Consider the following 21,048-nt stretch of genomic DNA (forward strand, 5'->3'; position numbering starts at 1 on the left):
ACTAGACCTCATGGTAGGCTGCACCGCTCATAACTATAGGCGTTGGTGGTGAAAAATGGCAATCTATTGGCAAGCTCACTTCTTAAGTTTTAGTTACCATTCTTTTATAAGGACTGTAGCCTTATTAGACTTTACCGACTGGTGGGGTCTGCGTTGCTCCTGGGCGGGAGGAAGGAAGTCAAATGACACCGAGGTTGATTCAGAGAAAGAGTTTATTCTGCTCTCCGGATAGCAGAAGGCACTTACGTGGTCAGTCCACAGCAAGTCCAAAGAAATGAGAAATTTCATGCAGTATATATATCCTCCAGGCGCCCTCTCCCCCCTTCCCCAGGAATCCAACCACGTCAGCTCATACACGCAAGTTGACATCCATGACCATAAATAGATATTCCTGTTCCGGTACTCTTGACCATAAAAGGTTGTTCCTGTTCCTATACGCTTATCTTGGGGCAGGAGGTCACCAACTCTGAGAACACTCCTGGCACCGTTCCCAGGTCTCTTTCCAGACTTGACAAGGTCTGTGCGTCTTTTTGTGGTCAGGATGTAAGATAAGACCCAGATGTGCCATCCCTGCTCCACTCGGAACTGACAAGGCCATCCATTGCCGTCACGGACTGATAAAGGAGAGGGCTTTGAGCACTTGTTTATACAGCTGGCTTTCTCTTTATACATTGACTCAAAAGCTCAAGTTAATGCATTTTAGAAATGCTCCCTTGGAGGAGGAAAAATGAGGATTTTGGGTCCCGTTTCAGACTGACTGCACAGAAACCCATTCCATCCCCCTTCATTACCAGCTGGGAACAGTTCAAGGAGGCTGGTGAAACAGCTGCTATTCGGTAATCACTGGGCAACAGTCAGAGGCAGCTGCTCTCTTAAAATTCCTGATGGAATAGCCCCGCTTCCCTTCTCTGTTCTGAAGCCTGATGGAGTCTCATCTTATTGCATAACTTTTCAAACCCAGGTCCCAGCCTTCCCAAAAACGATGTCATTGTAGCTGTGAACTGGACAGGAGTTTACTTTGTGGATGAACAAGAGCAGGTCCTTCTGGAACTTTCCTTCCCAGAGATCACCGCTGTCTCCAGCAGCAGGTAAGGTGGAAAAATGCTAACTAATCAGTAAGTCTGTTTGCACGCAGCCAAGCCATGTGCTGAAGTGTTCAGTCCTCTGGTCTTTGGGGAAAGTGGTAACCCTCTGTAACATACCCCGACCCCAATCTCAATGACTCACCTCAGCCACTTTCTCCATGAAAGCAAAGGGGCAGGAAAAGGTCTCTATGACCCTTTCCTCTTCAACAGGTATGCTGATATGGGTTTGTTTTGAGACGCAGGTGACGCTGTGGTTTAAACCACTGAGCCTCTTGGGCTTGCCAATCGGGAGATTGGGGGTTCGAATCCCTGCAATGGGGTGAGCTCCCATTGCTCTCTCTCAGCTCCTGCCAACCTAGTAGTTTGAAAGCACAGCAGTGCAAGTAGATAAATAGGTACCGCTCCAGTGGGAAGGTAAACGGTGTTTCCGTGCGCTCTGGTTTCCGTCATGGTGTCCTGTTGAGCCAAAAGTGGTTTATTCCTGCTGGCCGCATGACCTGGAAAGCTGTCTACGGAGAAACGCCAGCTCCCTTGGCCTGAAAGCAAGATGAGCGCCGCAACCCATAGTCACGTTTGACTGGACTTATCCGTCTAGGGGTCCTTTACCTTTATCCTTTTTACCTTTTATGGGTAAGGGTATGTCCAAAGGCATGGTGTCCATAGAATGTATATATTGGCAAAAGGGGGCATGCTTCTTGGATAATGTGCATATTGACCAGAGAATGTGCACATTGACCAGAGAATGTACAAAACACAGTCAAGGCCAATTGGAGATTGTGCCTTGGATACTGTACCAATGCTTGGTTGCTGTACAAAATGCAGTTACGATAGGCACATTCTCCAAGGCATGTTGGAGACTGTTATCTGTTGGCCAGGAAATGTGCACAACGACTTCTTCATGGACAGGTGATGTGCACATTCTCCATGGGGCCTGGTGAATGTGCACAATGGCCAGCTGTTGTGTGCATTAACTGCTCAGCTGACACGACCCCTATGTAAATATTTAAAAATTTAAATAAATGACTTTTCTTCCTTTTCTGGATGTGGAATTCCCTGCAGCTGAAACCTGAAGCTGTACAGCTGCCAGGGGCTGGTCAGAGTCAGATGCCAGAGGCTTGTCTGACTCTGAAGATTGAGGAATGCAGTCACAGACAGAGCAACCTCTGACAGAGGAAGAAGGGAAGGGTTTGCCCCCCCTTCCTTCAACGTTCCCAGCAGCAGATTCAGAGGCCGCACAGTTGGGGGAAGAGTTGCACAGCTTTGAGATAGTAGCTAAGCAACCAGCAGATAGGGAGTGTTTGGAAGGCTCTTCATTTGAGAGTGGGGGGGGGAATTCCCTCCCTCCCCCCAAACTTGGAGGGCTGAAAGGGTTAAAGAACAATGGAAGGACAGGGGAGGGATAACTGGAAGCTCCCGTGCCTGCCAGCGTATATGACAACAGGCTACTCCGTCACCTCATTGTGCTGGAGGTTGTAGACCCAGTTTGCTTGCATGGGCAACAGAAGTACACTTTTCAAGTGCAGGTGAAGAAAGTCCGGGGCTTAAAATTTCCCACTGTCTTCTCAGGGATGGTGTTACTACACATGGCGTCTTTTTCTACATCGCTTGTTCCTTTAAATTCCTGGGAGTCCATCTTAGTGAAGACCTTACTTGGAAGGTCAGTACAGCCCAGGTGGTTAGGAAGGCCCAATAGAGACTTCATTTTCTTAGGGTCTTGTGAAAGAACAATGTTAGTGTGCTGGCCCCGTGGGTTACCGGAGAGGCGAGGTCCGTGGTCAAGGTGCAATGTGGAGGCAGTCCACAGTAGCTGAAGCTGGGTGCAGGGCAGGGAGTCGGGTGAAGTCAGGAACAGGCATGCAAGCAGGGAGCCAGGGCGGGTCAGGAGCTCTGGCAGAAAAGCAGGACAGGGTTCAGGCAGGAACTAGCAACCAACAATGTTGCTCCCACAACTTGGGACTGGGCTGGCTGGCTTTTATCTGCCCCAAGGCATGAGGCGGCCCCAGTCCACAGGTGACTCGCCTCTCCTGGCCTGGAGGCGAGCACTCCTCCTGCGGGAACTTAGTTCCCTCCGCCTCTCTGCCCTGAGCCTCTGCAGCTCAGGAGAGGCTGGAGGGTTACCGGACCCAGAGGCAACCTCAGCTTCCTCTGAGGGGGCTGAAAGTGGAGCACCTCCAGGCAATGGGTCCTCCATCACCTCAGGAGCCAGAGCAGACTCAGCTGGTGCCTGCACCTGAGGATCCAGCACAGGTGAGGACCCTTCAGGCTCATGCCCCAGCCCCGGCTCAGCTGGTTCTGGAGGCGGGGAATCCTGTGCAGGCTGGGATTCCTCAGGTTCAGCATCCGAATCTGAATCCCAGGCCATCACAGTTATACAGCAACTGATGGTTTCCTTCTATCGGTCCACAATAGAAAGTATTCTCTCATACTGTATTACGGTGTGGTACGCTGGTTTGACAGCCATGGACAGAAAGTCCCTACAGAGGGTGGTGAAAACAGCACCCGATATCATGGGCTGTTCCCTGAGTCCGGTAGATGTCATCGCAGGAGACCGTTGCCTCAGAAGAGCGAGGAACATTCTCAGGGATGACTCACACCCTGGCCAGCACATTTTTAATCTCCTGCCCTCGGACAGGAGATATAGAAGCATGATAAGCTGCACCAACAGGTTAAAGAACAGTTTATACCTGTGGGCCATGAGGCTGCTGAATGGAAGACAGCAACATTGCAGCTGACGTTCAGGGTTGGTGGTTGTACGACAGCACACGGAGTGTAACAAGGACTGAGAGATTGGGGGAGGCTTGTTTAATCTCACTGGTACAGTGGTACAGTGACAATAAAGTATTTCTATTCTAGAGGTGGGAAGCTTCAGGGACAGAGCTTCACCCTGGCCACGATCAAGGGAGACGAATACACCTTCACGTCCAACAACGCAGAGGACATCCGAGGTCTGGTGGTCATATTCCTGGAAGGGCTGAGGAAGAGGTCGAAGTTTGTGGTCACGCTTCAGGACAACCCAAATCCTAGTAAGGAAACGGAGCTGAACAAAATGTATCTAGGGAAATATCAGGGTTCAATCCTTAAAACGCAGTCAAGGGGAAAGATATTGTCTGGGTCACTTTTCGTAGTGGACTGACCCGAACGGATACTCCTGAGCTTGCTTGTGAATTAGAACACAGTTCCATTGGTTTATAATAATAATAATAATTTATTATTTATACCCCGCCCATCTGGCTGAGCCACTCTGGGCGGCTTCCAATCTAGTGTTAAAAACAATACACCATTAAATATTAAAAACTTCCCTAAACAGGGCTGCCTTCAGATGTCTTTTAAAGAGAAGATAGAAGGCCCTCTGTCTGGTTCCCTGTAACCTCGCTTCTCGCAGTGAGGGAACCGCCAGAAGGCCCTCAGCACTGGATCTCAGTGTCCGGGCTGAACGATGGGGGTGGAGACGCTCCTTCAGGTATACTGGGCCGAGGCCGTTTAGGGCTTTAAAGGTCAATACCAACACTTTGAATTGTGCTCGGTAACGTACTGGGAGCCAATACAGCTCTCTCAGGACCGGTGTTATGTGGTCCCGGCGGCCACTCCCAGTCACCAGTCTAGCTGCTGCATTCTGGATTAATTGCAGTTTCTGGGTCACCTTCAAAGGTAGCCCCACGTAGAGCACAATGCGGTAGTCCAAGCGGGAGGTAACTAGTTTACACACTTTTCTGGATTTTGCAATGCATTTCTGCGGAGCTAAAGGGAGCATGTAAACAACATGCAAAAGATCTGTACACAGATGCAAATTTTGAAAAGTGTGTATTTTATGTAAAGGGTGCATCTTCTAAATTAAAAGCACACACGAAAAATTGTGTTTGGCCTGTGTGTGTACCCTAGAACAGCCTTCACCAAACTTGCACCCTCCAGTTGTTCTTGGACGACAGTCCCCACTGGGCAATGTCTTACGTGGGATTCGTGGACTGGAGGGGATTGGACTGGATGAATAACTAAGATGAACGGCTGTTTCTTCTTTTTTTTTATAAAAAAAATAATATTTATTAAAATTTTCCACCGTAATACAATAGCAAAACCAAAAAGGAAAGGGAAAAAAAAGAAAAAACCAAAAACAACAAGAAAAAAATTAAAAACACATACGGTTCACAATCCTTATTTTCTATAACATATTTCCCTGACTTCCCCACACCTCTCCCTCTTGTATTCCAGGTCCAATTGTTGGTTCAACAAGCTCTTATCCCTATTTTTAGACCTTTTTATATTTATTTCCTTTTTCTAAAAAACCAATTTTGCCTTATAGACTTCATATTTATACATCATTGCTTATTCTTTAATCCTTTTTCTAAAGTCGGCCTAAATTCCCTTCCACGATTTCCCCAATTTTCATATAGATATCCAAACAAAATAAAAACAGCACAAGTTAGATTATACACCCTTTGGATTCCCAAACTCCACCCCCCCTTTCCCGGTTTCAATCCCCTTGAAACCTCCATCAGTCCATCTACTATCAGCCTGGAGACCTCACGTCCGAGGCTCTTAATTCTCTCTCCATTCCTCTCTGCCGGTTTTTTTGATAGTCCTTGGTATTAAACACCTAGTCTCGGAGGAGCTCTAGTCCAATATGGTCCATGTTTCTTCCAGCCAGACCTCCATACTTAAAAGTGGAGCCTGAATCTTGTTTCTTAATCCTTTCAAGTCCAAATGTCCCCAAAGCTCCACCTTCCACCTTGATGAACGGCTGTTTCTGTCTCCCACAGCGGGTGAAGAATCGGGGTTCCTCAGCTTCCTCAAAGGAGACTTGATCATTCTGGATCAGGACACAGGAGAGAACGTGATGAATTCCGGCTGGGCTAATGGAATCAATGAGAGGACGAAACAGAAAGGGGACTTCCCGACAGATTCTGTTTACGTCCTGCCCACGGTCACCATGCCTCCTATGGAGATTGTGGTAAGCTGCAGGAACGGTGGTTAAAAACAGCAATCACAGTTGCCATTCTTCTTTAGCCGGCAACTTAAACTGATAGGATATGTGCAGCTTGTGGATATAACATATAGAATAAGAGAAAAGAAGAACATACGTTTAGAGAAGATTGGGAAATGTTTATTGAATATATGGGGGGACATTGTGTACACTTGAAAACTTTGGCAGCATTAAGATAAATTCAACAGTGTAAATAAGTATTGATGGGTGTAATAATGGAATACGGAATGGGTTAGTTTATGTAAAATATGCAGGGATGTATGTTATGCAAAATGAACCATGGAAAGAGAAGAAGTGAAGTCATTGATATTTTAAGGTTGTTTAAATGAGTACTCTGAATTGTAAAACAGAATACACACACACACAAAGCAATCACACACATGTTGTTTTGTGAAGAAATAAAAGTAGTATTTACTTACATAACCCAGGTCTCCAAGCAGCAATTAAAGTAGCAAAAGGAAGACAGGTTTAGAACTACTATCTCAGTTACAAAAGTACAAAATATAAGTTCAAAAGTGGTGTCTTAGCTGCAGAGTTCAGACATACATATGTCGTCAGCTTGGAAAAACATTTTGATTCTATACTACGCTGAAAGGTTTAACTGTTTCTTTGGTTGATTGTCCTTGAATCTTCCTGCCACACTTTCCATTCTCTCCTGCCATACCGGTGTGGCATGCCGCTCCTTTGAGAGCCACTGCTCTATGCCATCTTAATGCCATTTCATTGTTGTTCTGTGCCATAATTAACGGTGGACGTTTCTTCGCACCCCAGGCCTTGGTTACCATGACACCAGACCAGAGGCAGGATGTCATAAGGACAGCCCAGTTGGTGATGTCAGACAGTGAAGAAAGAATGAAGCCATATACCCTGGAAGAATTCTCCTACGATTATTTTAGGTAAGCTTTTTAAAAAACAGGAGCAGAGAAGTCTACTGGTCTCCTGAAATTGCAGCTGGATCCCTTTCTGTGCTGGAGAAAAGCAGGCAGGGAGAAGTTTTCCTTTGTCTCTCACGATGCTAGAACCCGTTTGAACCCAATGAAGATGAATTTTGGAAGATTTAGGACATGGGCAGGTAAACTAAGGCCCGGGGGCCGGATCCGGCCCAATCGCCTTCTAAATCCGGCCCACGGATGGTCTGGGAATCAGCATGTTTTTACATGAGTAGAATGTGTGCTTTTATTTAAAATGCATCTCTGGATTATTTGTGGGGCATAGGAATTTGTTCATCCCCCCCCCTAAAAAAATATATAGTCTGCCACCCCCCCCCACAAGGCCTGAGGGACAGTGGACCGGCCCCTTGCTGAAAAAGTTTGCTGATCCCTGATTTAGGACATGCAAAGGAAAGTTTATCACACAGCACATATATGGAATTAGTTTCCACCAGAGACAGAGACAGAGGATTGGACAAATCTATAGAGGAGAAGTCTATCAGTGTCTTCTAGTCATTCCTCCTCCGTTGTCAGAGTCAGCATTTGCCTGATGGTTTGCCTGTTAATTGTGTGTGTTGTGGGGTGTTTTTGTTTTCTTTTTTTTAAAAAAAATGTTGGTTTCATTTGCTGCTCTAAACTGGATGCTTCTAACTGAGGCAGAAAGTTGGAGTTTCATATCACTTCCTCTAGCAGCAAGCTCAGGCAGTGGGACAGAAATGGAGTCCCTACGGCAGCCGTCCTTCTTAGTTAGGAAGATATACTGCAACATTTTGTTGCAGGCACAACTTATAATGCATTGCAATGCAACGTAATATTGTTACATAAAAAGACAAGGTGTTGTTGTGAGTTTATGGGTGTCAGGCCTCTTTAATCTCTGGATCCAGCAAATGTTGACATCTTTTCAAGGCTTCTAATTTTTGGAATAGCCGGGCTAACCTCCTGGTGAGGTGTAAGGAGAACAAAGGAAGGGGGCTTTGTGGGAGATGGCAAATGGCCCTCCTTTAACTCAGCAGAAAACAAGAAGGACCAAAGCAAAAAGGGAGCTGAGAGTTTGGGGGAGGGAGCACTGTGATGTGAACTGGAAGTTTTTTGTTGTTTTTGTTTTTGAATTTTCATTTTTTTTATTTGTTAACATTCTTATATTACATCAGTAAACGTTGTCATATTACATTACAGTGGTACCTCAGGTTACATACGCTTCAGGTTACATACGCTTCAGGTTACAGACTCTGCTAACCCACAAATAGTGCTTCAGATTAAGAACTTTGCTTCAGGATGAGAACAGAAATCGTGCTCTGGCGGCACGGCAGCAGCAGGAGGCCCCATTAGCTAAAGTGGTGCTTCAGGTTAAGAACAGTTTCAGGTTAAGAACGGACCTCCGGAACGAATTAAGTACTTAACCTGAGGTACCACTGTACAGGACTTAATATAATGTAATTTCCAACATGAATACAAAGATTATATACAAATTTTATATACCTAGAAAGAAAATGAAACAAAAGAACAAAGAAAAGAACAAAGAGAAAAAACAAAAACAATTTCTCCCCCAAAATCATATACATACCAATACACTAGACTTCCTGTCTTTCCCTTTGTATATTCCTTTTTTTACAAATGAATGTACTCTTATTATTGTATATTTCTTTACATATTATCTAATACATTCCTATATCAATATGTGCTCTTAGTCTTATTTCTCAACTCAGTCTCTCTCCAACGTCAGTCAAATGCTAGCATAGAAAGTGAACCTTTACTGTATTTTTGAACATATGTTTTATATCTATCCCACTTTTCCATAAATTTTTGTTTTGAATGGCCTCTCAGGGTATTTGTCAACTGCGCCATTTCAGCAAATTCTTGTAGCTTGTAATGCCAGTCCGTTATTGTCGGGGCTTCTTGTTCCTTCCACCCCTTTGCCACCAAAGTCCAAGCTGCGGCCGTTGCATAGAAGAACACCTCCCTAAAGGCCTTTGGGATGTCCCTGCCAACAATGCTTAACAGAACTGGAAGTTAAAGCAGCAAGCAGGGGAGAGAGTCTCACTGCTTTGTCTTCTCCCCCACAGGCCTCCTCCCAAGCACACGCTCAGCAGAGTCATGATCACCAAGAACCGAGGGAAAGACAAGATGTGGTCCTACACCCGAGAGCCCATCAAGCAGCCTTTGCTGAAGAAGGTCCTGGGAAGCGAGGAGCTTTCGCAAGAAGCTTGCATGGCCTTCATTGATATCCTTCCAAGTGCTGTGTCCCCGCTGAGTCAACAGGCATGAAGGAGGCCACAGAGAGAGAAGTGGGCAACATTCCCATTGCTTTCCTGAAGTTGGCCACAATCCAGGGGTCTCGTTTTGCCTGTCTGGTGGAGTCTGAAAGACAAACTGGTGACAGGCTTCAGGGAATCGGCTCCCCACCCCCCACGGCAGTAGATAAGAGATTAATAATAATAATGATAATAATAATAAAGTTACAGATAGGTAGCCGTGTTGGTCTGCCATAGTCAAAACAAAAAATTTTTTTCCTTCCAGTAGCACCTTAAAGACCAACTAAGTTAGTTCTTGGTATGAGCTTTCGTGTGTATCTGAAGAAGGGTGCATGCACACGAAAGCTCATACCAAGAACTAACTTAGTTGGTCTTTAAGGTGCTACTGGAAGGAAAAAAAATTTTTGTTTTGACTATGGCAGACCAACACCTTTCTGTTCCCATAATGATGATGATGATGTCAGTGTTTGTAAAAAAAAGAGAAAGGGTTCTGACCTCCCTTTGTCGCCTCAGCCTGGTCCTCAGACCCTTGTCAGCACGAAAGAGTCCACAAGAAGAGTATCCTTGCAGAGTACTTTCTGCTTTTATTCTTAAAATCTTTCTGCGAAAGCGACTGACCAACTGTACACACATCAACACAACCAGCTTTCACTAACAAACCAATCAACCAACCAACCCAACAAACTAAAATTTCTCTCTCTCTTTTTTTTAAAGATATTTATTAAGATTTTCAATTTTTTATACAAACAAAAAACAAACAAAATTTTTTTTTAAAAAAGACATATAGTTCAAAATACAATCTTTTCAGTAACATATTTCTCTGACCTCCTCATACCCCCCTTCTTGTATTCCCTTTTGAATTCTTTGTTCAGCAAATCCTTACCTTAAAGCATTACAGCTTATAATATCACCTTATTTTCTATCCAAACCCTTTTTTTTCATCCATATTCCTTTATATCATTACAGCTAGAAACCACTCAATTTCAATCCAACATCATTCAGCATTCCTTAATTTTACAATATTTCTGTAAATAGTCCTTAAATTTTTTCCAATCTTCTTCTGCCGACTCTTCTCCCTGGTCACGGATTCTGCTCGTCATTTCTGCCAATCCCATACAGTCAATCAGTTTCCCCAGCCACTCTGGGCGGCTTCCACAGAGACCAACAATACACTAAAATGTCACACATTATAAATGTCACACATTATAAACTTCCCTGAACAGGGCTGCCTTAAGATGTCTTCTGAATGTCAGGTAGTTGTTTATCGCTTTGACATCTGATGGCTTCCACAGGGCGGGTGCCATTACCGAGAAGGCCCTCTGTCTGGTTCCCTGTAGCTTTGCTTCTCACAATGAGGGAACCGCCAGAAGGCCCTCGGCGCTGGACCTCAGTGTCCGGGCAGAACGATGGGGGTGGAGACGCTCCTTCAGGTCTACTGGGCCAAGGCCGTTTAGGGCTTTCAAGGTCAACACCAACACTTTGAATTGTGCTCGGAAACGTACTGGGAGCCAATGTAGGTCTTTCAAGACCAGTCACCAGTCTAGCTGCCGCGTTCTGGATTAGTTGTAGTTTCCGGGTCACCTTCAAAGGTAGCCCCACATAGAGCGCATTGCAGTAGTCCAAGCGGGAGATAACCAGAGCATGCACCACTCTGGTGAGACAGTCCGTGGGCAGGTAGGGTCTCAGCCTGTGTACCACGTGGAGTTGGTAGACAGCTGCCCTGGATACAGAATTGACCTGCACCTCCATGGACAGCTGTGAGTCCAAAATGACTCCCATACATCAACACAACCAGCTTTCACTAACAAACCAATCAACCAACCAACCCAACAAACTAACATTTCTCACTCTCTATATACAACCCGGAGCAGGCCGCTGACTCATGCTGACCCAGCTTTTTAAGCATTAAAGAAACAACGGCCAATTTTTAACCGTGACAAATAATAATAATAATAATAAATTTTATTTATACCCCGCCCTCCCCAGCTAAGACCGGGCTCAGGGCGGGTAACAACCAATAATAAAAACAAGTTGATTAAAATACACTTTAAAAAACAAGATTAAAATACATTAAAACATTAAGAGGCAACCTCTTCACAGGAGGAGAAAGGAAAAAGAAAGAGGGGGAGGGAATCAAACTGATTATAAGCCAAAGGCCAGGTGGAACAACTCTTACAGGCCCTGCGGAAAGAGACCAGATCCCACAGAGCCCTGGTCTCATGAGACAGAGCATTCCACCAGGCCGGTGCCAGTGTTGAGAAGGCCCTGGCCCTGGTTGAGGCTAATCTGACTTCCTTAGGGCCTGGGACCTCTAGGGTGTTGCTATTTATGGACCTTAAGGTCTTCCGTGGGGCATACCAGGAGAGGTGGTCCCGTGGGTACGAGGGTCCTAGGCCATGAAGGGCTTTAAAGGTCAAAACCAGCACCTTAAATCTGATCCTGTACTCCACCAGGAGCCAGTGCAGCTGGAAAAGCACTGGGTGAATATGCTCCCATGGCAGGGACTCCGTGAGGAGCCGCGCTGCAGCATTCTGCACCCGCTGGAGTTTCTGGGTCAGCTTCAAGGGCAGCCCCGCGTAGAGCAAATTACAGTAATCAAGCCTGGAGGTGACCGTTGCATGGATCACTGTGGCTAGGTCAGGGCGGAATAGATAAGGGACCAACTGCTTGATGCGCTGAAGGTGGAAAAATGTCGCCTTGGCTGTTGCTGTAACCTGCGCCTCCATGGAAAGGGAGGCGTCAAGGATTACACCCAAATTACAGATCAAACGAAAGGAGCGCCTTACCAGTTAGAATCTTTAATAATAACGGGGAGGGAACATAGAACACATCTCCTAGAAATGGTGGTGCTCCCAATTAAGTGATACTCTCCCCTCAGTCCCTATTAATCTACGTCACTCTTACGTCTTGTAATCTGAGTTTGTAGCCTCTGTACTTTCTGTTCTGACACTTTCTGAGTTCTCCGTGACTTTGGAGAAGCAGGGAGGGTGCTGTCCAGAGACTGTGAATCTATTAACCCTCTCTCTCCCAGTGATTCTTCTCCTAGCTGTTCCCCATCCAGTTTTTCCCAGCTTCTGCCTTCTGAACTATGCCCCTCTGCAAAACACTGTTCCAAATCTATACTGTTCTCCTGCTCCTGGGAAGATGCAGGAGCAGGAGCAGGAAGAGGGGGTGGCTCCCACCATTGCTCCTCGGTGCAGCCCTCCTGAAATATACTCGGAGTCGAGAGTGGATTTCATGCTCTTTATTCAGCTCACAGTGGTGAGGAGGAATGGAAGTTCCCCCAGAATGTCTGCTTTATATACATTATTTACACAATGGGCCCCACGTGATTGGCTAATTCCGGGATTCTCCTGTAGGCCAATCAGGTTGCGGATTCACTTCCACGTGGAGCTGGATTGGGTGGTTCCTGTGGACCAATCCGACTGCTGCATTCTGGAGCCTATTGTTCTAGGACCAATCAGGCTGCTGCATTCTGAATCCTATTGTTCTAGGACCAATCAGACTGCTGCATTTTGGATCCTATTCAACTTAGTACATAACACCTCCTCAGCACGGTCCCTGAAATCTGGATATTTTTTGTTCCTTCCAAAATACCGTTCATTTGGCTCAAGCCAGTGAAATGTTAGGAAATGGCATCCCACCAGCCCACCTCAAAGAGAACAAGTTCTGTTAGGGAAAGTCCCATGACCCTTGTTGTGTATTTTTCCCTCCATCTCTTCCTCCTCCTCCTCCTCCTTCCTTTTCCTCTTCTGGTTTAATGGTGTGGAAATGGTATGATCACATTTCACACACACAGCCTTCCAGAAAGCCTCTGACATTTCACAAACTGATGTAAATTATCCAGCTCTAAGCCCCTTTTATGAAGGCAGCATCAACAGACAACTCTGTAATACCCAAATCACAAAACCTACAAAGGAGAGGCCTTGTGTCTTCTGTATACAGTGGAACCTCGGGCTACAGGTTACAGACGCTTCAGGTTACAGTCTCCGCTAACCCAGAAATAGTACCTCAGGTTAAGAACTTTGCTTCAGGACGAGAACAGAAATCACGTGGCGGCAGCAGCAGGAGGCCCCATTCGCTAAAGTAGTACCTCAGGTTAAGAACAGTTTCAGGTTAAGAACGGACCTCCGGAACGAATTAAGTTCTTAACCCGAGGTACCACTGTACTGCAAAAAAACCCACAAAAAACATAGAATGTGATCAAGTATTTCCTGCACCCCACAAACTTCACAACATCCAGAGTCGATGCTCCTGTGCAAGCCACTTTGAAGAGCTCGTCATCCCAACAAAACAGGCCAAATTTGCCTCTTCTTTCAGTTCAAAAATCTTCCCATGTAATGGCCAAAAGGTGAATACCCTCTTTCCCTCAGACCCCCACCAGCCCACACTGCTTTTGCCATTCAACCAAATGGTGTACACAGTCCATTTGACTTCCAAAGCATTTGAAAACCAAAACGCTGCTTCCGATTGGCTGCAGGAAGCTCCTGCAGCCAGTCGGAAGCTGTGGAAGCCCCGTCAGACGTTCGGCTTCCAAAGATAGTTCGCAAACCGGAACAGTCACTTCCGGGTTTACGGCGTTCGGGAGCCAAAACGTTCGAGAACTAAGCTGTTCGAAAACCAAGGTACGACTATTGTTTCAAATTGATTTTGAAGCCGTCTTGAATATTCGCAAGAAAAGCGATGTAGGAATGCTACCTTATTATTTCCTGCCTCTTCCGGTTGTTGTATCCTTAACCTTTCTTGTGCACCCATCCTGAAGTATATGGGAGACTACCCTTCGAAAAGAACCCGCTCGGTGAACGAGCTAACAGACCAAATATTTGAAGGCGCCTTGAAAGCCGAACCACTCAAAGATGAGATTTACTCGCAAGTCCTGAAGCAGCTCACTGACAACCACATTAAGTAAGAGGTTCTGCGTCTCTCCACGGGAATCACGTTTGCAGTGGAACTTTCTGTGGACAGAGAAAGATTCACTGCCAGTGTGTAGCAGCTCTGCCCCACCTGAAAAGCCCTTTCTACATTCCCATATTTGAATCAGCCAGGAATGTCCTTGCAGGTGCAAGTGGAATTTTGTGCGCAGTTTTTCATTTCTTTCTTTGCTACAGATTTTTGTTGAGCTTTGATAAATCCTAAATATCAAATCAATTACTTAATAATAATTGGCATAACCGAGGTGTTTTTTAAAAAATAAATAAATCATACCCTATTATGGCAGGGGGATAAATGCAAATGAAGAACAAATACTGGGCAAGCAATCTTCAAGGATCGTAGAATTTAAGCACAACAAAAAAAAAGCATTATTTTATATTGCAGGTTCAGGAAACAGGGGTACAAAAAAGGGAGATCTGTTTGAATGACAACGGCGGAGACTGACTGTGTTCTTGGAGATTGGCACAGGTCACAAAATCAAACCTAACAGAAATAAGCTTCTCTGTTCTTTATTGATCTCCTGGTACTTTGTTAGTTTGACTGAACTTTTTCAGATCTGCGAAAAATGCACAGTAACAAATAAGATGTGCATAACAAAACTCAACTATAAACTTAGTCCCGGTGCTGTTTGTAAATGCGCAGAAAGAAGGGGAAACCCAGCAATGGAGAAGGCGTAGAAACAGCCGACAAAAACGTTTTATTAAGTTAAGGACCAAAAAAAATTTAGGTATGATAACAATACATAGCAGACGATGAAAATCTGAAGGACTGCTCCCTGTGGCTGCAGTACAAATTTGACAAATGAAAATCAAATAACTGAGAATGATGTTTTCGATGGATTTATTTAGATTTCTTTTTTAAAATAGGAAAACAAATGGGCTTTCGGTGTGTTTTCTTCACCATATTCTCTTGTTTTCTTGCTGGAAAGGTACAGCGAAGAGAGAGGCTGGGAGCTCCTTTGGCTTTGTACGGGCCTCTTCCCCCCCAGTAACGTTCTCCTGCCCCATGTCCAGCGGTTTGTTCAGTCTCGGAAGCATCACCTGCTGGCCACGGATTGCATTCAAAGGCTGCAGAAAGCACTCAGGTAACCTGCTGGGAAGGGACTGTCGGCTCACGGGTGGAGCAACTGTTTTGCACGCAGAAGGATCGGGACCGCAATACCCCAAGAGCTGCTTCTCCCCTTACGAACCAGCCCAGACCCTGCGGTCTTCTTTGGAGTTGTTTTCAACTACAGCCATACCTTGGATCTCAAACACCTTGGCTCCCAAACAAATCGGCTCCTGAACGATCGAAACCTGGAAGTGAATGTTCCGGGTTTTGAATGTTCTTTTGGAAGCTGAACGTTTGATGGGGCTTCCGCAGCTTCCGATTGGCTGCAGGAGTTTCCTGTCAGGAGCTCGTCCTACACTCGAGTAGGACCCTGGCAGAGACAAATGCCCGACTGGCATGTTCTCTCCCTCCTGGTCGACTGGTTGGGAGCTTCAAAAGCTTTCTTCAGCCCGAACATCACAGCGACTGATGCCAACAGACTTAGGGACTGATGCCACACACTTAGGGATCCGCAGAGTCTTTGCAGTTCGCGTGACAGAACTCAGCAACTCAGCTGAGCTTCCTTCAGACAGCAAAGAGAGAGAACAAAGGACAATAGTCCCACTTCATGGAACACACTAACACAAACATCCTGTCTCCGTCACTTCCCACACTGTGGAGTCAAAACATACACCGTTCATGTGATAGACAACAATCCCATGACTGCAATCACGGAGCAGGAATCTTAACACTTCCTTTCATTTCCAAACGTTTCGGAAGTCGAATGGACTTCCGGAACGGATTGCGTTCGACTTCCGAGGTACGACTATAGTTTGTTTTTATTGCTTTGTATTTCATCAGTGATGTTTTTAAATGTTGGGAGCTGCCTTGAACCCCAGCTTGAGAGAAAGGATATATTAAATACATTAAGTAATTTAAAATAAATAAATAAAGAGGTGCCCCCAAGCTCTTCTCTATAGCAAGTTTTTTGTTTTCTTTTGTTTCTCAGGAACGGATCTCGGAAGTACCCGCCCCATCTGGTAGAAGTCGAGGCAATTCAGCACAAAACAACTCAGATTTTCCATAAAGTGTACTTCCCAGATGACACAGATGAGGTAAAAGGGGGGAAAAGGAAAGGGGGGTGGGGGGAATTGGACAAAATAAGCAAGGCCACAGCCTGTGGAAACGCTATAGTCTGTGGGTTGGGAACAGGGCTGTTGAGAGTATCTTCAGTCAAGGAAGATCCTGGGTTCAAGTTTCTACAGATGGGAAACAGGGACTGGGTGACCATTTTCTTGTTTTAATGGTATTGTTTTATTGAATATTTTAATGAGGGATGCTTATATTGCATTGTGGCAATGGGGGGCGGCTATTGGGTTGTCTTTGTTTTTATTTTTATCATGTATTTCATGTTGTTGTTTTTTAATTGCAATTTTATATTGTGAACTACCCTGAGATCTACAGGTTTAAGGCTAACTACAAATGTAATAAAATAGTTATTTATTTACTTGTAATACTTTGCAAACCACTTAGAAGCCCATGTCATTTTCATTTATTCAATTTCCATACCGCCCTTCAGCCAAGGATCGCAGAGTGGTTTACGATATAAAAACACAGACCGTAGTGAAAACGAAAACAATAACCCCCTCCACAGTACGATGTTGGCATTAAGCGATACATGAAATAAAGAAATAAGGTCTCAGGCCTTAAGCACCACAACCTTCTCAAGTTCCTGCTCCATTTTTTTTTGGCAGGCGTTTGAAGTGGAATCGAGCACGAAAGCCAAGGACTTCTGCCAGAACATCTCCAACCGGCTGCTGCTTAAATCATCAGAGGGTTTCAGCCTCTTTGTCAAAATCTCTGACAAGGTGAGTGGACAACCAGGGCTTCATCTGGCGTTATATCAGAGGACTGTGGACAGCTTCCCCCGCTGTAATCATACAAATCCCCATTGCGGCATGTTGTTGTTGTTTAGTCGTGTCCGACTCTTTGTGACCCCATGGACCAGAGCACGCCAGGCACTCCTGTCTTCCACTGCCTCCCGCAGTTTGGTCAAACTCATGCTGGTAGCTTCAATAACACTGTCCAACCATCTCGTCCTCTGTCCTCCCCTTCTCCTTGTGCCCTCCATCTTTCCCAACATCAGGGTCTTTTCCAGGGAGTCTTCTCTTCTCATGAGGTGGCCAAGGACTTGGAGCCTCAGCTTCAGGATCTGTCCTTCCAGTGAGCACTCAGGGCTGATTTCCTTAGGAATGGATCACTTTGATCATCTTGCAGTCCATGGGACTCTCAAGAGTCTCCTCCAGCACCATAATTCAAAAGCATCCATTCTTCGCCGATCAGCCTTCTTTATGGTCCAGCTCTCACTTCCATACATCACTACTGGGAAAACCATAGCTTTAACTATACGGAGATATTGCCACCAGAGAGCCAACAGGTGACATTCCTTCCTCCAGGCTTAATTCAGGGGGCTGGTTGGGGCAAATGGGGCAGTTGAAAAGGTTGACCAAGAATATCCTTGCAGTTGGCTATCCATGAGCCCAAGGTATCACGGCATCCTTGGTGACTGGCTACCCCTCCACTGTAGAAATGCTTTTTCCACGCAGGCTCACCAAAGCCCTAGCCTGAGCACCTTCCAAAACCAGCATAAATCAGCAGGTGGAAATCGTTTGGCAAGTGGAATCACAGGGCGCTTTGCCGTTGGTTCATTGCCATGTTTTCTTCCAGGTCATCAGCGTACCTGAAGGGGACTTCTTCTTTGACTTTGTCAGGCACCTGACCGACTGGATCAAGAAAGCCAGACCACCAAAAGATGGTAAATACATGTATAATTGCCTGTGCCCTTTCATTTGGAGAGCGCTTAATAGTAATAGCCTGACGGAAACATCAGTTTTCTTTTATTTATCACATTTTTAAAAATATATGTACAGTGGTATCTCGGGTTACATACACTTCAGGTTACATACGCTTCAGGTTACAGACTCCGCTAACCCAGAAATAGTGCTTCAGGTTAAGAACTTTGCTTCAGGATGAGAACACAAATCGCGCAGCGGTGGCGCAGTAGCAGCAGGAGGCCCCATTAGCTAAAGTGGTGCTTCAGGTTAAGAACAGTTTCAGGTTAAGTACGGACCTCCAGAACGAATTAAGTACTTAACCCGTGGTACCACTGTATCTGCCATCTTTTCCTCAAAATGGTGTGCATGTTTCTCTGATTTTATCTCCACAACAACCCTGTGAGGTAGGTTAGGCTAAGAATGAACTGGCCCAAGGTCTCCCAGTGAGCAACATGGCAGATTGGGATTCAAACCCTGGTCTCCCAGGTCATAGACCAACACTCTAACCACTACACTAACTCATGACTGCCTGCTCTTTTGAGGCTGGAACTAGAACCCTTCTCCCTGATGTAGTAGTTTTCTACATGCAAGGGTGTGTGTGTGTGTGTGTGTGTGTGTGTGTGTGTGTGTGTGTGTAAAAAATGGAAGAGCATTTCTTCACCTCACTGTCCACCAATAGGGGAAAAATTCAGTTCAGGTCGCATTTAAAAAGCAAACGTACCTATTTTGCAATTCCCAAAACAATTCACACATCATCACCATTATTGCTATTGTTATTATAATTTGTATATTGCCCTCCACTCGCAGATCTCAGGGTAGTTTTCCAGATTTTGTAGCGCAATTCTACAGCCGAGTAACGTGAAGAAAAATGCAATGCATTGCAACGGAGCATGCACAAAAATGCATCACATTAGACAAAATGCAGTGCAAAAATGCATTATATTTGTGGGAAACGCTTGCAAAAATGGGAATATTTGGCACAGCTGCATGCAAAGATGGGTATATTAGGGAAAGCCACATGCATCAGATATGCATATATTCACTGATGAATTTTCATGAGAACTTTGATTTTTAATGGCAAACTGATGTGGAAGTGCAGAGCGCTGAATTTAAGGTTGGAAAAGCGACAAACAGAGAAAAAGCAAAATGGTCTGGTTCACACATTCCTATCTAAAGTGGTCCACCCCAGGCCTCAGGGAGAACAAGTCGGTAGTTCCACATATAGTCTGCTGCCCTAGAATGCACAGCCATTTCCTAGCTTAATTTTGCAATGATTTCTTTGGGCAGGGATAGTGCCTTCTCTCACCTACCAAGTGTTCTTCATGAAAAAGCTGTGGACAAACACTGTGCCTGGAAAGGATTCGATGGCCGACTCCATATTTCACTATTATCAGGTATTGTTGTTGTTGTTTAGTCGTTTAGTCGTGTCTGACTCTTCATGGCCCCATGGACCAGAGCACGCCAGGCACTCCTGTCTTCCACTGCCTCCCGCAGTTTGGTCAAACCCATGCTGGTAGCTTCGAGAACACTGTCCAACCATCTCGTCCTCTGTCATCCCCTTCTCCTTGTGCCCTCCATCTTTCCCAACACCAGGGTCTTTTCCAGGGAGTCTTCTCTTCTCATGAGCTGGCCAAAGTACTGGAGCCTCAGCTTCACGATCTGTCCTCCCAGTGAGCACTCAGGGCTGATTACATTAAGAATGGAGAGGTTTGATCTTCTTGCAGTCCATGGGACTCTCAAGAGTCTCCTCCAGCACCGGGGGGGGGGGGAGTGGACAGACCCAAAGCAGGCAAGGCCTCTGAACATAGCTCAAAGCGAAAAGATGATTGGCGGGTGCATTTGCTGAGCAGCTTTCAACATGGCACCTTCTCCAGGAAAGATAACAACAAAAAGGACTCTATCAAGACCGGCTCTATCGTTAGGTAAAGTGAGGCGGCTGCCTCGGGCAACCAATGCTGGGAGTCAGAGAACAGCAGCCAGCTGCGGGGTTGAATTTGGTTCCATTCATATTTTGACGCAAACCCGCCTAGTTTGCACATCCTGAAATGATATGCAAACTGTAATGTACCTATGGAATCTGCATGTCTCTGAGTACTGCGATGCCATTCTCTAAGCAAAGCATGTGTTCGTGGCAATAGTGTACAAAAACGCATTGTATCGGTGGGGAATTGCTTGCCAAAAAAAGCGTATATTAAGCAAGATTTGCCTGCCAAAATGTGCATATGGAAAGAAATATGTACTTAAGGATGGAAAAATGAGAAGCCAAAATTGACAGATTATGCATTTGGAGTTTCACATAAGCAACTGCAAAAGCAACGAGACAAAGGTCACGTTAACAGAAAAGTTAACTCTTGACCTCATTTAGTATCCTTTTAGAAGAAGCGAGGGAGAAGTAGCCTTCTGGGAAATGGGCAAAGCACAGTTTGCTTCGTTCACTATTTGTCAGCAGCAACAACAGACTCTTCCAGGCTTTGTGCAAGACACCGTCCCTTGAACCCATCCAAAAAGCTGTGAAAGAAAGATATACTGTATTTTTCCTTGTATAACACGTCCCTATGTATAAGATAGCCCCTGTTTTGGGGGACCGCAACAAAAAAAATTGGGAGGGAAATTGCCCAAACTTGGTGAGCTTTTTTTTGGGGGGGGGAAACTGCTCAGAGTTGTTGACCTTTTCTTGGGGGGGGTCACGGCTGCCAATCGCTCTACGGCCAGCCCGCCACTGAAAACCGCACACATCGTCTGTACACTCGCTGCCAAAAGCCCACCTGCCCACTCGACGCAACCACAGCCGATTGCACGCACGCCTCACCGCTGCCATAAATCGACTGCCCAATTGCCACAGCCAGTCATCAGCAGGCCTTGCCACAGCAACCAATCCCACGCCCAACCGCCGCTGCCAATCTCCTGCTGGCTGCTGCCACTGCTGTAAACAAAAATTGCCCTTTTCCCTTATGGGGTATCAAAGAGCCCATATAGAGTCCTTACATAGGTTCCCTATTGGTAGGAGAA

At 45.6% G+C, this 21,048-nt stretch overlaps 1 protein-coding gene across 3 annotated transcripts in view; it reads left to right on the forward strand.

Annotated features, from left to right (window-relative positions):
* MYO7A (myosin VIIA) overlaps window positions 1-21,048 on the forward strand; it is a 187,010-nt gene that overhangs the window by 152,353 nt on the left and 13,609 nt on the right. For all 3 annotated transcript variants that reach the window (XM_053385423.1, XM_053385422.1, XM_053385424.1), the window contains 11 exons: window positions 962-1,088; window positions 3,939-4,108; window positions 5,840-6,030; window positions 6,835-6,959; window positions 9,056-9,213; window positions 13,996-14,149; window positions 15,105-15,260; window positions 16,215-16,320; window positions 16,960-17,073; window positions 17,933-18,020; window positions 19,327-19,433. In XM_053385423.1, coding sequence (XP_053241398.1) covers window positions 962-1,088; window positions 3,939-4,108; window positions 5,840-6,030; window positions 6,835-6,959; window positions 9,056-9,213; window positions 13,996-14,149; window positions 15,105-15,260; window positions 16,215-16,320; window positions 16,960-17,073; window positions 17,933-18,020; window positions 19,327-19,433 — 1,496 coding nt within the window. The remainder of the gene's footprint in view (window positions 1-961; window positions 1,089-3,938; window positions 4,109-5,839; window positions 6,031-6,834; window positions 6,960-9,055; window positions 9,214-13,995; window positions 14,150-15,104; window positions 15,261-16,214; window positions 16,321-16,959; window positions 17,074-17,932; window positions 18,021-19,326; window positions 19,434-21,048) is intronic.

The sequence above is a fragment of the Podarcis raffonei genome, chromosome 4 (genome assembly GCF_027172205.1).
Source record: "Podarcis raffonei isolate rPodRaf1 chromosome 4, rPodRaf1.pri, whole genome shotgun sequence".
Classification (NCBI taxonomy): domain Eukaryota; kingdom Metazoa; phylum Chordata; class Lepidosauria; order Squamata; family Lacertidae; genus Podarcis; species Podarcis raffonei.